Genomic DNA, 12,555 nt, shown 5'->3' with positions numbered 1-12,555 from the left:
GTAAATATGTACATTTCAGAGGTTGATACTGCTACATTCTTGCTTGGGGTATTTCATATCTGCCTTTATGCAGAAACAGGTATTTTTTCCAAATTAATATTTACATTAAATAACTTGGAATTTTGATTTTACCTTCTTAAAGTTTAAGCAATATTTTGCTTATGTACTTTTTTACACATAGCACACGAAATCTACAATCACATTTGGATTTAGCAAATACAGAATTAATTAGCACATGCTTGAAAATCATTTGGTTAAGCTTGTTTTATTCCAGAGTTACTGAAGATCAAAAGAGCAAAATGAATGATGTGCCCAGTAGGAGGAGAGGAGTGACTTTCTCGCTTTTCATATTTTCCCTCTCCCCCCAATTTGAGTTTTTCTTGGCTAACACAAGTCCATACAGATTCTCTGTGGTAGTTCACAAAAGAAGAAGTTAAAGATAATTTTATATTATGAATTAAGAGGAACATTATTCTTTCTGCAGAATCCTGTAGAGGGATGTAGTTTACTCTTGAGGCAAAGTCTATATTGGGAAGACAAATCTTCAGTCGTGTTTCAGAATTTGAAGAGGGGTAGGGTATGTATTGAATTTAGTCCATGGGGGGTAAAAGTTCTTTATAACTAGCTGTAGGATTTTTTCATCATATTTAGTTCTTCTAAGGACTATTTTCTTCTTTGAAGGGAAGACAAATGAGTTTGTATAATTCAGTGCAAAATCAGCATTTTCCCCAGCTTGCTGGTGAAATAGTTCTTTGATTATCTTTCTGAATACTCAAAACTGGGACTGGGAGGCAGGTGGCATTTGTAATAAATAATGAATAAATTGAAAAGGGCTGGGAGAATCATTTAAAACTAAGATTATTAGTTAGAAGTTGGCATTCTGTTGAGGCATTGCTATTCAATCAATATGTGGCCTGGATTTTATGAAGTAGGGTTATTTTGCTATAGTAGTTTTAAAATTCTACTTGTTTGTAGTTCTTGCTTTTCTGTGGGTAACACAAATCCCAATAATTTCTAAACTCTACAGATAACAATAGTTCTGAATCATTTATCAGTTCTTACTGTTACTGGGAAAATATTGAAAGATTTAGGAACTAATTTATATAGGAGCTAGTAATTTCTTTAGTAGTGGAACAGTCATCACCTTCACATCTGTTAATAGAAAAATGGCAAACAATGCTGGGTTGATAAAATATTGTCTTGTAAAACATTGTATTTGATTTGAGATGCACATCTTTACCACTTTTTGCCCATTATTAAGACAGCATTATGAGCCATGCACTTGAGGTGTGTCTAAAAAGTGAATTGCCTTAAGTTTTTTGACAGTTAAAGACTAATAATGTAAAAATGAATATTAAAAACATTTAAAATAGCCATTTTAGCTAATTAATTTCTTAAGGCAAATTTCACTGATTCTCCCATACTATTAATGTTGAAATTGCTCTGTTCCCAGCCCAGTTATGGAACAGATTTGTGCTTTAAGACCCAGTCTCAATGATGAAAGACAATGTATGGTAAGGGCTTTACAACTGAAACAAACACACAGAATCTGCATGACTTAGCTTTATGTTAAGTATCTTATCTGACAGTTATGGCCCCATTAATGTGCTTTTTTTCAGGGACTTGGTTTTCTTGGAAAGTTTCTTATCTGTACTCCTAAAAGCTGGGGTTTCCTTCACTCCTAGGGTTCCCTTAATAGCTTCTCCTCTTCTCCTTGGGCTATTAGTCAGTCACTATGGTTTTGAACCTGTTCAGGTGCATGAGGAATTGGAATCCTGAAGACTTGTAAATGAAAGTGATTTGCAATCTGCAAGATGAGAGCAGTGGAATATCTCAGCAAATCAAGTGAAGAGATGAACTTGAAAAAGAAAGAGACAAAACAGATCACCGTTCATGTAACAAGGTGCCCTTTGGTCATTTTGGTGCCTCACTGTGGCAGAGGGTCAGGTTGGGAGACAGGCACTTGTCGTCTTTGAGAGAGAAGAAGGGCTTGCACCAGCTCCTTGAAGGATTTTGAGTGTCAACTTACAGGGGAAAAGGAATGACATATAGTTATTGAATTAATAACCTAATTTTATTAATAAATATTCCCTCCCCATCTGAAAGAGATCTGTGAGTGGAGGCACAAAGGCAGAGACTTATTTCTGGATGAAATAACCAAAAAAGGATGTTATTAAAAGTATAAAGTCATGTCAGAAAAAAGGAAATTAAGTAGCATTATAGAGACCAGCCCAAGGGTCTTCTTACAAACCATTAGTTGTCCACAGGGTTTAAAATGCTTGGTGGTGTAGAGAGGGTGCTCCGAGAGGTTATGGGAGATGGCCAGGGTCACAGCTAGTGTGTATGCACATGAGGCAGGTCCTGAAGGAAGAGCAGCCTAGCACAGTGGACAGTACCACACCTGGGTTCAAATCCTACTTCTGACACTAGCTGTGTGACCAATTTCACCTCTACTGCATGCCTTGGTCCAGTTAAAGGCAGATAGAGGACATGGATAGAAATCCAAAAGGCACAGGCAGGACTGCTTTTAGCAGCAGCAGTTCCCCGAGGGCCTTTACTACAGTGGTATAGAAGTAAGAGTCACAGGGGATGTTTTGTATTATCTACAATAAGATCAAAAGCTTAGCATTAAAGTGCTCACTCACCATTGCTACCCACAGAACAATGTATTCGTCTATAAAATTGTTGAAGTACTGGTCCAAAAACAGAAGACCTGGCCCAATAAATGCAGGGTCCTGTAGACTTAGTTTACTTTTGGTCATGTGAGCAACCTATTTAATAAAAAGGGCAAATGAATGATCTAGAAATTGTTAAATGACAATTTGATAAAAAAAAAACTGTATAGACTCCCACAGATTTGAATAGCTTACCTTTTATTCTAAAAAAAAAAATTCAGTCTTCTTATTGAGACAGAAAACAATTCCAAAGATCACTTAGTGCTTACATTTCTGGGAACATTAGTTCAGCTGTCTTACAGAGAGATGTCTAGCTTATTCAATTTACTTGTATCTAAGTTAACATGAATAACTTAAAATATATAGCCAATGAGGTTTTATGTGTATGTTAGTTTAGTCTAATTCTTTCTCTACTAAATGGTTCATATTAGGATACAGTTTGAGTCTTAGAAGTTGGATCAGAGAAATAACTTCGACCAACAACTGGAATGGGGAAATCATGGTGGCAAGAGGACTTAACGTGACCCAACCTACCCTATCCTGTGAAATGCTGCCTATACATGTCACTCACTACCCTGGCTGTCTGACCAGTTACTTTATTTCTCTTGAGGACCAAATATAAAACACAGTTTTAACTAAACTGCTTACCACCAATTTTTGTGTGATTTTGGCATACACACACCCAAACATCATAATATAAAGACAGGGATGTTTTTCAAAGAGCTGTGTTGCAGATTTTTTGCAGATCATTATGGCCAGAAGAATAATTAGTCCTATATGGATGCCAGGTGACAGAACACTGGTGCCCTAAAGAAGAAAGCAGGAAATAAGTTTTCATATTTTTGTCTTCTGTTGTTCTATTAAAGTAGCAATAACTCAGAAGTAACAGTAATTTTCTTATTCTTTAAACTGCGGGTATTTCTTCCTTAGTAAAATATTTAGCTGTGGGCACTGACCACCACCACTAAAACCTGTTAATTTATCTAGATAAATGGATTACCCATGTTATTATATTCAAGCTACAACTTACCAACTGACCCAATCGCTTCTGTGTGCTTACTCTGTGCTGCTCAGCGTCAGTCACAGGACAGTTTAACTTGCTTACAAAGTGTAACAAAGGAATGTGCCCTTTATTTTTTTTTTAACAAAGGTTTCAGCTGAGAGTTGTCCTTCACAATCAGTGAAGGACTGATTTTGGAGGAGGCTATTACACACTTATCTCAATGCTCAAAATGTTTTTAGACCTCTTGTCACTGCCTTTGGAGTCAGGTGCCAGTGAAGACAATCACATTGCTTGAAGAAACCTCTTTTTAGCAATGGGCTCCCCCTAACAAGACAGGTATTACTTACTCCCCAGGCTCAACTCTGGTCAAGTTTTGGTTGTTTCTAAAAATCCAAAGCTATTTTTCTCTTCTTCTATTCTATATTTTTCTGTTCCAAAGAAGGGGGTGGCAGGCTCTGAGAGCGTTCTCAAAACGATGTTTGTTGCGAAGATGTTTAGAGTGATGGCGTCGCTGAAATAAGCATCAAGCTTGCTGGGGCAGCCCTGAGCCCCAGGGCGGGCAGGTCTGGTTCAGGAGCCAGCCAGGCTTTATGAAGGCACAATCGAAGCGCCCCCTTGAGGGCTGTTTGTCAAAGCACAGCAAGAATGCAGCACTATCTGAATACTCTCAGTGAAATTGAAATCCTTAATGAAACTCACTTTTTCCTTTTTTTAAGAAATAGTATTTTTTTTCCAATTACATGTAGAGACAATTTTTATAAGATTTTGAGTTCCAGATTTCATGAAATTCATTTTTAAAAGTTCCTCCAGGAGCAGCTAGATGGCTCGGTGGATAGCATACCAGCCCTGAAGTAAGGAGGACCTGAGTTCAAATCCAGCCTCAGATACATATCACTCACTCACTGTGTGACTCTGAGCAAATCACTGAACCCCAACTGCCTCACGGTAAAAAAATTTTTTTTTAAAGTTTCTCCACCATCTTCTTGGATGCTGTCTCATCCCCCTGCCCCCCAAATCAAGGCAGTGAACAGAAGAAATAATAGAGTACCACCCTTCACTTTACTGGTGGAGAAGAATGATTATGCATCATGTTCAACACCCCCTCCCCCAGCACAAAACTGCTTCAGAGGCGCAGCCTCAGCCGCAGCCCACGAAGCATCCAGTCACGTAATGTGGCTGAGGCCTTTAAGGCCCTTTCTAAGCCCCAGTCTGCAGCTCCTGTGACACAAGGGACATGTCTATTTCTATGACATAACCCTATTTCTATGGGTTAACTCTTTGTAAAATTAAGCAATAACACGAGCTCAATACTGCAGGAAAACAAAATGCTTCCAAATTGTCTTACTGCTATCGTGGATCCATTCTTGCCAACGCCGCCACTGAGGATGGTGTGGAAATAATTAGAACAGGAAAAAAATGCTCCTGCCACTATTCCAAGAAGGGGGAAAAGCTTCAGTTTTACTTCAATCACAGGGATCTTTGGAAGGGAAAAAGAAATTTTAGGTATTCAGCATACCCACATTAAAGTTTTCTTTAGAGATCACTGCACTTTGGGGCCCTTTATCCTTGTTCAAATTAAAATCAAACATTCAACTTAATGTACTTGACATTTTTCTTGGCTCTTTCATCATTATATGGAGACAATCTGTCCACTACGTTCTGCATGTGCAGATAGTTACACGATAACCGTGTTTGATAACCGTGAATAAGGACAGGTCACGTCAGGGCAGCAGCCCCCAGGTAAGTTAACAGCAAAGGGAAGGCAAACACCACCAGTGGGCTTCACACAAATGATGTGCCGTGGCACATATGGACACACGTGTTTGTGAACGTTCTGAATCACAGCATATCCATCACTAACTGATAACACGGTGATTACCTTCTGGCCGCCAAATGCTGCTTCGTGAAAGCTTCCAAAGGCAGCAAAAGAGTTAAGAAAAAAAAGTTGACAGTGAATTACCACCAGTCCTCTCTTTAATATTTCAAAATAACAGCAATCTCATTTTAAAAATCCGCCAAGTCCCCGGCCACATCAAAGACACGACTGGGGAAGTTAGATGAGTAACTCTTACAAAGTCACCGAGCAACATTATTTCAGTACTAAATGGTTCCTCCCTCACCTGTAGATCCCTCAAGTCCAGAACCGCAGCCTGTTCCTGAGCCCACCCTTTCATTCCCTGTGCCACCGATGACAGACAACGGGCCTTCACACTAGCCATGAGCTCATCCCGTCGGTCTCTAGGACAGGGATCAGCTGCCATCACTAGAACATGAATGCCTGGTCTCTCATGACCTACTACTGCAGATATCTGTGTGCCGGACAACCGCGGGCACAGACAGCTGGTTTCTGCTCCAGAATTGTTTCTAAAACAAATCTTGAACTTGTTCTTATCAGCCTCACACTGTGACCAACTTAGCCAAATAACCAATGTGCAAAGAAGTCACCAGTAGAGGAACCCATACAGAATACAGGGAGGTGAGCGGTCTGAGGATAACAGGAGGAGGGCAAAGAGGATGCCAGACCATTGATGGCTTCCCTTCACTAGTTTTCAAGAAATTGTGTACAAAGAGTACTTAGAAAACATTTTGATTTTTTTTTCCCTAATAGAGCAACTGGCTTTTTACTACTGTAAAACCTTCTGCTGAAATTATTTTTTGGAAAAAATATTTATCCTACATGTTAAATCTATCACTTTAGGCCTAAAAGAATAATATCATTTAAATTCTATCAGGCATAAGGCAGTTTTTTTCCCTCTGTATATTATTAATTTAATACAAAAGGGGAAAGAACAGTAAAGCATAAAAGAAAAAAGGCATTCTAAAAGTAAGACCCATATTAAAGGAGAAATAACACATCTGAGACCCAACACACTTTAACTGTGGGCACTCCCTCCGCTGATGCAGCGTCCACCTCTCCTACAGCTGCCTGTCCCGGATGTATCTTTCCAGAGATCCACCCAAACACATTGTGTCCTCTGGCTTCTCTTCACCTCTTGGGGATATCCAGGATAATAGGGCTGTCCCTCTCTTGTCTTTCAGTTTTTGCTTTCTCCATGACCAGCCCACCATTTCTTCTAATCACGAAAATTTTCATCTGAGACTATAATGCTTTATTTACCATTTGCTCATTGAGAGGGCTGGCAGCTCCATCAATATTTGTAGATGGGCTGATTGCTAAGTGATCCTTAGCACCCTCTCTTTCCTTCTTTGCCTTTCTACCATGGCAACTATGGAGACAGAAGGCGGCTTCACAAGTCAGCAGGGCCAACTTGGGACCCAGCTCCCCACGCTTAGGCAGGCTGGCCCTTGGGCACATCAGTGCGTTCAGTATAACTCAAGCTTTTACGGAGAAGCGCCAATAGATGTCTTCCCACCTAAGCAAAAGAGCTCAACATACAGAAGTGAATACTTACAACATAATCCCACATTGATGCTCCTCCAAATGAGGTTAAAATAAAGATGACAACTATGGCCAGCTGCGCTTCGGTTACGTCCAGTCTAAAGAGAGGCGGCAGGAAGACAACACACAAGACGTTTACAGACTCCGAATGTGCAAATTAGCAACTTAAACACGGGGTTCAGAAATCAAGGCCAGCAGAACCGGCATCACTTACTACGCACCCACTGGGTGCAAAGTCCCCGGGAGCATTTCAGAAAAATTGCAAAGATAATGAGTGAGTAAAGGCTAATTCATTCAATCCGTCTTTATTATATCTACTCCTTACTGTGTGCCCAGTACGGTGCTAAGCACAGGGGTCACACCAAGCCCCTGGTATCATGAAACTTATTGTCTGGTAGGAGGAATGAAACAAATATAACTAAAATGCAAAAGGTTACCTGATCCGTGCATCAAGTTGTTGCAAACGAAAGTGCTGTGTGAGATCTAGGGGGCCTGCCGGCCGTTAGCACTCAGGAGGCTCAGGGGACACTTCCTGGGGCTTTTTATCAGTCTGGTTTTAAATCATGGGTAGGAATTCAACAACTGAAAAGGGACAGGAAACAGCAAGGGCAAAGGTTTGGAGGTGGGAGAACAGAAGGCATGGTAGGGGCTACACAGACTAGTCTGGTTCAGGTGACAAGTGTGAGAAGAGGGCTGGTAAGGTAAGGGGTGGGCCAGGGGTGGGGACCCTGTGGCCTTGAGGCCCTCAAGTGTGGCCTTTGACTCAGTCCAAACTTCACAGAACAAATCCTCTTTAGAGGACCCAGAAGGCTGCATGTGGCCTCGAGGCTACAGAGCAGAAGGGAGAAGAGGTCAGAGAAGGAAGGCAGGAACACACACACAAGTTACATGCAGGGAGGGAGGGAGGGCCCTGCCAGGGCGGGGTCAGCGGCACAAGACGGGAGGGAAGCCGCCAAGGGAGCCTGGCTCGGGCCTCCCAGGTCTGTGTGGAGGAGACGGTGAAGGGGGCAGGTGCCGCCCACCGAGCAGTCAGCAGACCAGGGCCAGAAGCAGGCTAACGAGCAAGTCCGAGCAGCGGAGAGAGACATCCTGTAGACAGCATGGGGGTCTCCGGAGCTCTTTAGAGAGGTCAGGCTTGAAGACAGGGACACGAGGGGAGGAGATGGGGAGAGAAGCAGGCCAAAGATGAGCTCTTGGTGAGCACCCACGTCGGAGGAGCAAATCACAGGTACTTTCATCTTACACCAAAGAGGGCGATCTATCCATCTCATTTCCCAAACGTGAGTGGGCTGAGAGGCTGGGGGGAGCAGCACAGACTGGGGAGGGGTGTGAGGAACTTCCAAGAAAAGTCAAGCTACTTCACGCAAGTTAGATCACGGCACAGTGAGGAAGACGAGGCTCTCTGGTAATACGTGTGTATCCTTAATAATGGGAGGATGGCAAAGTTATTAAAAATCACTTGGAGGACAAACCTGCCCCATCCCACCCAGCCCTGGGTGCCACGGTCAGAAGCCCAAACTTAACCTTACTCATTCTAACTCTTACAAAGCCCAAGAGGCTTGCCTTGTTCTCTTTCTGTGCCAGGCCATTTCCCAACTCCAAGCCTTTGTCCAGGCTGTCCTCTCTCTATGCCTTCAATACGTTCCCTTCCTTGGGGAACTCTACAGAATCCTGAAGGCTCAGTTCAGGTCACAGCTCCCATGGGAAGCCATCTACCCTGATCCCCATGGCTGCTGGTTCACTCCCCTCAGAAACTGCCCTGTATCTGTTTTTTCCTTAATTGTCTGCATGGATGTTCTTTTCCTTCCGTAGCCTCTCTATGTGAATCCCTAGATCCAGACATCTGTCCTCATCTCTCCAAATGCCTCGTGGACATCTCAAACTCAACGTGTCCCAAACAGAATCATGATCTTTACCCCAAACTCTCAGTCACCCAGGCCCGTGACCTGTTTCCTCCTTGACTCCTCACTCACCCCACGAATCCAATCCATGACCGACTCTTGTTTCTACTTTCACGGTGTCTCTGGGCTGCTTCCAGACTTTGGTCCCTTTTTTCCCCAGACTATCCCAGCAGCCTCAACTCGTCCCCCAGCTCAAGTGTCTTTTCCACTCCAGTCCATCCTCCTCTCAGCCGTCTGACCACACCACAGTCCCTGCTCAAGGACTTCCAGAGGCTCCCCATCACCTGCAGAATCACTTCCTAAGTCTTCTCTGAAGCCTTCAAATTCACTATTTCTTGTAGTGTTGGATTATTCCATGATGTTCCCATCTCACAATCTGTCTGGCCATTCGGGAGTCACTGGGCACGCCCTCTGTTTCCAGTTCTTTGCCATCACAAACACATTCTGAACTTTTTGGCATCTTTGAGACCTTTCTGCTTTTGACCTCATCGGGGCACATGCTTACTGGTGGACTCTCCTAGTCAAAGGGCTTGGGCCCTTGATTCACTCATTCCAAATTGCTTTACAGAATGGGCCAGCTTCCAGCACCAACAGTGTATTCACGTGCCCGTCTTTCCATGGATCCTCTGGTACTGATCGTTTCCATCTTTCATCGTCTTTGACAATTTTCTAAATGTGAGGTGAAATGTCAAGAGCTGCTTTGATTTACATTTCTATTATTACTGGTGATTTGGAACAATCTTTCATATGGTTACTAAGAGTTTGCAATTTTTCTTTTGAGAGTGGTTTGCTCATATCCTTTGATCAGTTTATCCACTAGGGAATGAATCTCGGTCTTACATATCTTGGGTATTAGACACTCCCCTGCCCCCAACCGATGGCAGCTGCGCTGATCTGGTTTGTGCCAAACCTCGTCAACTCCATGTAATAAAAATCACGACTCTGTCCTTTGTGATTATTTGGCTAAGAACTCCTTCACTAACCAGCCACAGCTAGCGATCTCATTCTTTAAAAAGCTTAAGGTTTTCCTTTCAAATTCAGGCTGCACATCTTGATACAACAGCTCACTGTGGTACATGGCACAAAGCTGTTGGTTTAAACCTGATTTCTGCCAAGCTTCTGCCCAGTTTTACATCAGTTCTTATCAAAGACCTAGACACGTGCTCTAGGTTACAGCCTCTTTCTCTGATACCTTACAAGGGGGCTATGTGGCAGCAGGCTCACCTAAGTCATCTGCTTAAGAAAGGCCTGCTGAATGAATTAATTACACATCAAAGAGCGGCTGGGCAATGACCACGCAGTGTTCCTCCACCAGCCTTCTCCCTCCCTCCTTAACATTCTCCAGGGGCTTAGAGCTTCTCCCATCCTATACCAGAAGAAGCAGCAGTTCATCAGACAGGGAGGTTACCAGCAGGAAGGGAAGGGAGGAGGCGAGTTCCTGCAGCCCCTCTCAGGGGAGAAGCCTAGCACAGTGCTCGTTTCCCAGGCCAGAAAGAGAAAGGCCCTCAGCACACAGCCACCAAAGTGGGCTCTTCCGTGGAAGTTTCTGTCGGGAGGAATTCCAGCTTAGGTCACAGGTCACACTGGCTGATGCCGCCATCCAAAGAAGAGTCATCCCTTAGATTTCACAGAGCACCAAACTCCTACATAAAAAACTGTTTGTGTGTTGAGCACTGCTTTTAGAATGACCTGAGTTCTTGGGTTCTCCCTCGTTCTGCGGCTCCTAAGCAGTCGCATCAGGCCAGCCCAGGGGATCTGCGCCTTTTCTATGTCCTGGACTCCTCAGGCAGTGTCTGGAGAAGCCTCAGGACCCCTTCCCAGAGTCATGTGTTTAAATGCAGAACATAAAATAACAAAAACAAATTCTGGTGAAGTACAGCCATCGACATATTTAAAAGAACGAGTGTGAACTTGATCTCCCTGGTGAAGAATCCCTGGCTAAAGCATGATCTGGGAAACAGAAAAGGTGGGGTTCACACCCATCAACTCTGCTCCTTTTTAACTCTGGTAAAAGGCGTGGCAGGGACAGTAACGTCATGAATGACGGCACGCTCGGCCTCCCATCAGTGTGAATAACCAAGGCTGGGGAGCTGATCACCAAAGTGCTTAAAGCAAGCATCGAGTTCTGCACTAGGCACCAGGTAACAAAGTCTACTTACTTTCCAAATCTTAGCACTCCCGACACGTAGGTTTGCCAATGAGCACAATAAAACATGAACATCCCAATAAAACAGCAGAAAAACAACCAGTCGGGGTCTGATCCCAAGCGAATGGTGATGCAGGCTCCGAGAGCCACAAACACTGAAAGAGAAAGCAAATGTTCAGTGAGGAAGCAGCTGGAGACCGCTGGGGTTTTAAAATCCATACTGGACTCCACCTAGGGGCACGGAGGTCACCAGTGAGCCGAGGCCGGCCAGGCAGCCATCGGGGTCACTGAACCATCACACAAGTCGTCAGGCCAGGGCAGAGGGGGCTCTCGTTTATCCCTCTTGCACGTGCCAAGTGGACAAAGAGCCACACCATGCAATACAAAGTACCGAATGTCAGGAGCTCAGACACCAGAGGGATGTTTAAGAGCTGACTAAATTAGAAGCTGAAATGACCACCCTCCCCACCCAAGCCAGTCTGGATGTTCTGCTGCATCTCTAAGGCTCTTTCGACCCTCACTCACACACACGCCCTTGTCACCTCTTGCCTCGAAACCAGCGCTGGACTTCAGGCTGGACTCCCTCCCTACACCACCCATTCCAGTGCATTCCTATCAGCCAGCTGACCATCACTTCTTCCTCACCTTCCCGTCTCCTACCTCAGTGCCTTTGCACGGGTGGCCTCACAGGTATTGTCAGAGAAGCCTGGGCCAAACTGGTGAGGGTATAAGGGGAGGCAGGACCCAATCAGACAGAAAGGTCAGGGGGGCTGGGTTTTGTAGGGCTTTAAAAGCTAAACAGAGGGGTTCTCGTTTTATCCTAGAAACAACAGGAAGCCACTGGAATCTGATCCACAATTCTCTAGTATTTTATTCCTTAGTCTCCGCTGAGTTTGAAGCTTTTCTTCAAACAACCCTTTATTGATTACATTTATCATGTTGTGGCTGGTAAAGGCTAAATTTACCATTTCTGTACTTGTAAGGTGTTTTTTTTTTCCCTTATACCCTGCCACCCAAGAGGGGGAGGAGCAAAGCTGAGAAGAAACAGCCATAGTCTTTGCCCTTGCAGCTGCACTACTGACTTTCAGGATTTCAGCACCACGCCTCATCTTCAGCCTTGCATGGGGACGCCCTTCATCCCCTGCTGCCTTCTCACCCAAGATTGGCCCTCTCTTCCCATTGCGGAATTCTTCCTGGGGCCTCCACCAACCTGCATTCTCCTCTTGGCTGTGTCTCAATTTTTCCAGACTTCCATACCCTGCCTGCAGGCTGGTACCTTCACCTCTCCCCCTCCTGCCTTCCAGCTCCTTTTTGGGGGTTGTCTTCCCCTATTAGGGCAAATTAGATGGAAAGTTCCTTGAGGGGTGAAGCCAAGAAGATGGAGTGAAATCGGCAATTTTGAAAATCTTTCCCAATCCTCCCCATAAATT

At 44.1% G+C, this 12,555-nt stretch overlaps 1 protein-coding gene across 3 annotated transcripts in view; it reads right to left on the bottom strand.

Moving 5' to 3' along the window:
* CHPT1 (choline phosphotransferase 1) overlaps nucleotides 1-12,555 on the bottom strand; it is a 34,582-nt gene that overhangs the window by 738 nt on the left and 21,289 nt on the right. Inside the window, exons 3-8 of one of the 3 annotated variants that reach the window (XR_002323633.2) lie at nucleotides 11,139-11,280; nucleotides 7,092-7,176; nucleotides 5,024-5,155; nucleotides 3,324-3,482; nucleotides 2,646-2,771; nucleotides 1,889-2,024 (exon numbers count right to left, since the gene is read on the bottom strand). Coding sequence is in view for 2 of the 3 variants with exons in the window: in XM_020982338.2 (XP_020837997.1) it covers nucleotides 1,748-1,858; nucleotides 2,646-2,771; nucleotides 3,324-3,482; nucleotides 5,024-5,155; nucleotides 7,092-7,176; nucleotides 11,139-11,280 (755 nt within the window). In the remaining variant the exon portion in view is untranslated. Of the gene's footprint in view, nucleotides 1-1,747; nucleotides 1,859-1,888; nucleotides 2,025-2,645; nucleotides 2,772-3,323; nucleotides 3,483-5,023; nucleotides 5,156-7,091; nucleotides 7,177-11,138; nucleotides 11,281-12,555 lie in introns of all 3 variants that reach the window. The other 2 variants (XM_020982338.2, XM_020982339.2) reach the window with 2 other exon arrangements.

This window comes from Phascolarctos cinereus, unplaced genomic scaffold, assembly GCF_003287225.1.
Source record: "Phascolarctos cinereus isolate Bilbo 61053 unplaced genomic scaffold, phaCin_HiC Scaffold_1;HRSCAF=81, whole genome shotgun sequence".
Classification (NCBI taxonomy): domain Eukaryota; kingdom Metazoa; phylum Chordata; class Mammalia; order Diprotodontia; family Phascolarctidae; genus Phascolarctos; species Phascolarctos cinereus.
The sequence above is the reverse complement of the archived record's forward strand: the minus strand, read 5'-3'. Positions and strand labels throughout refer to the sequence as shown.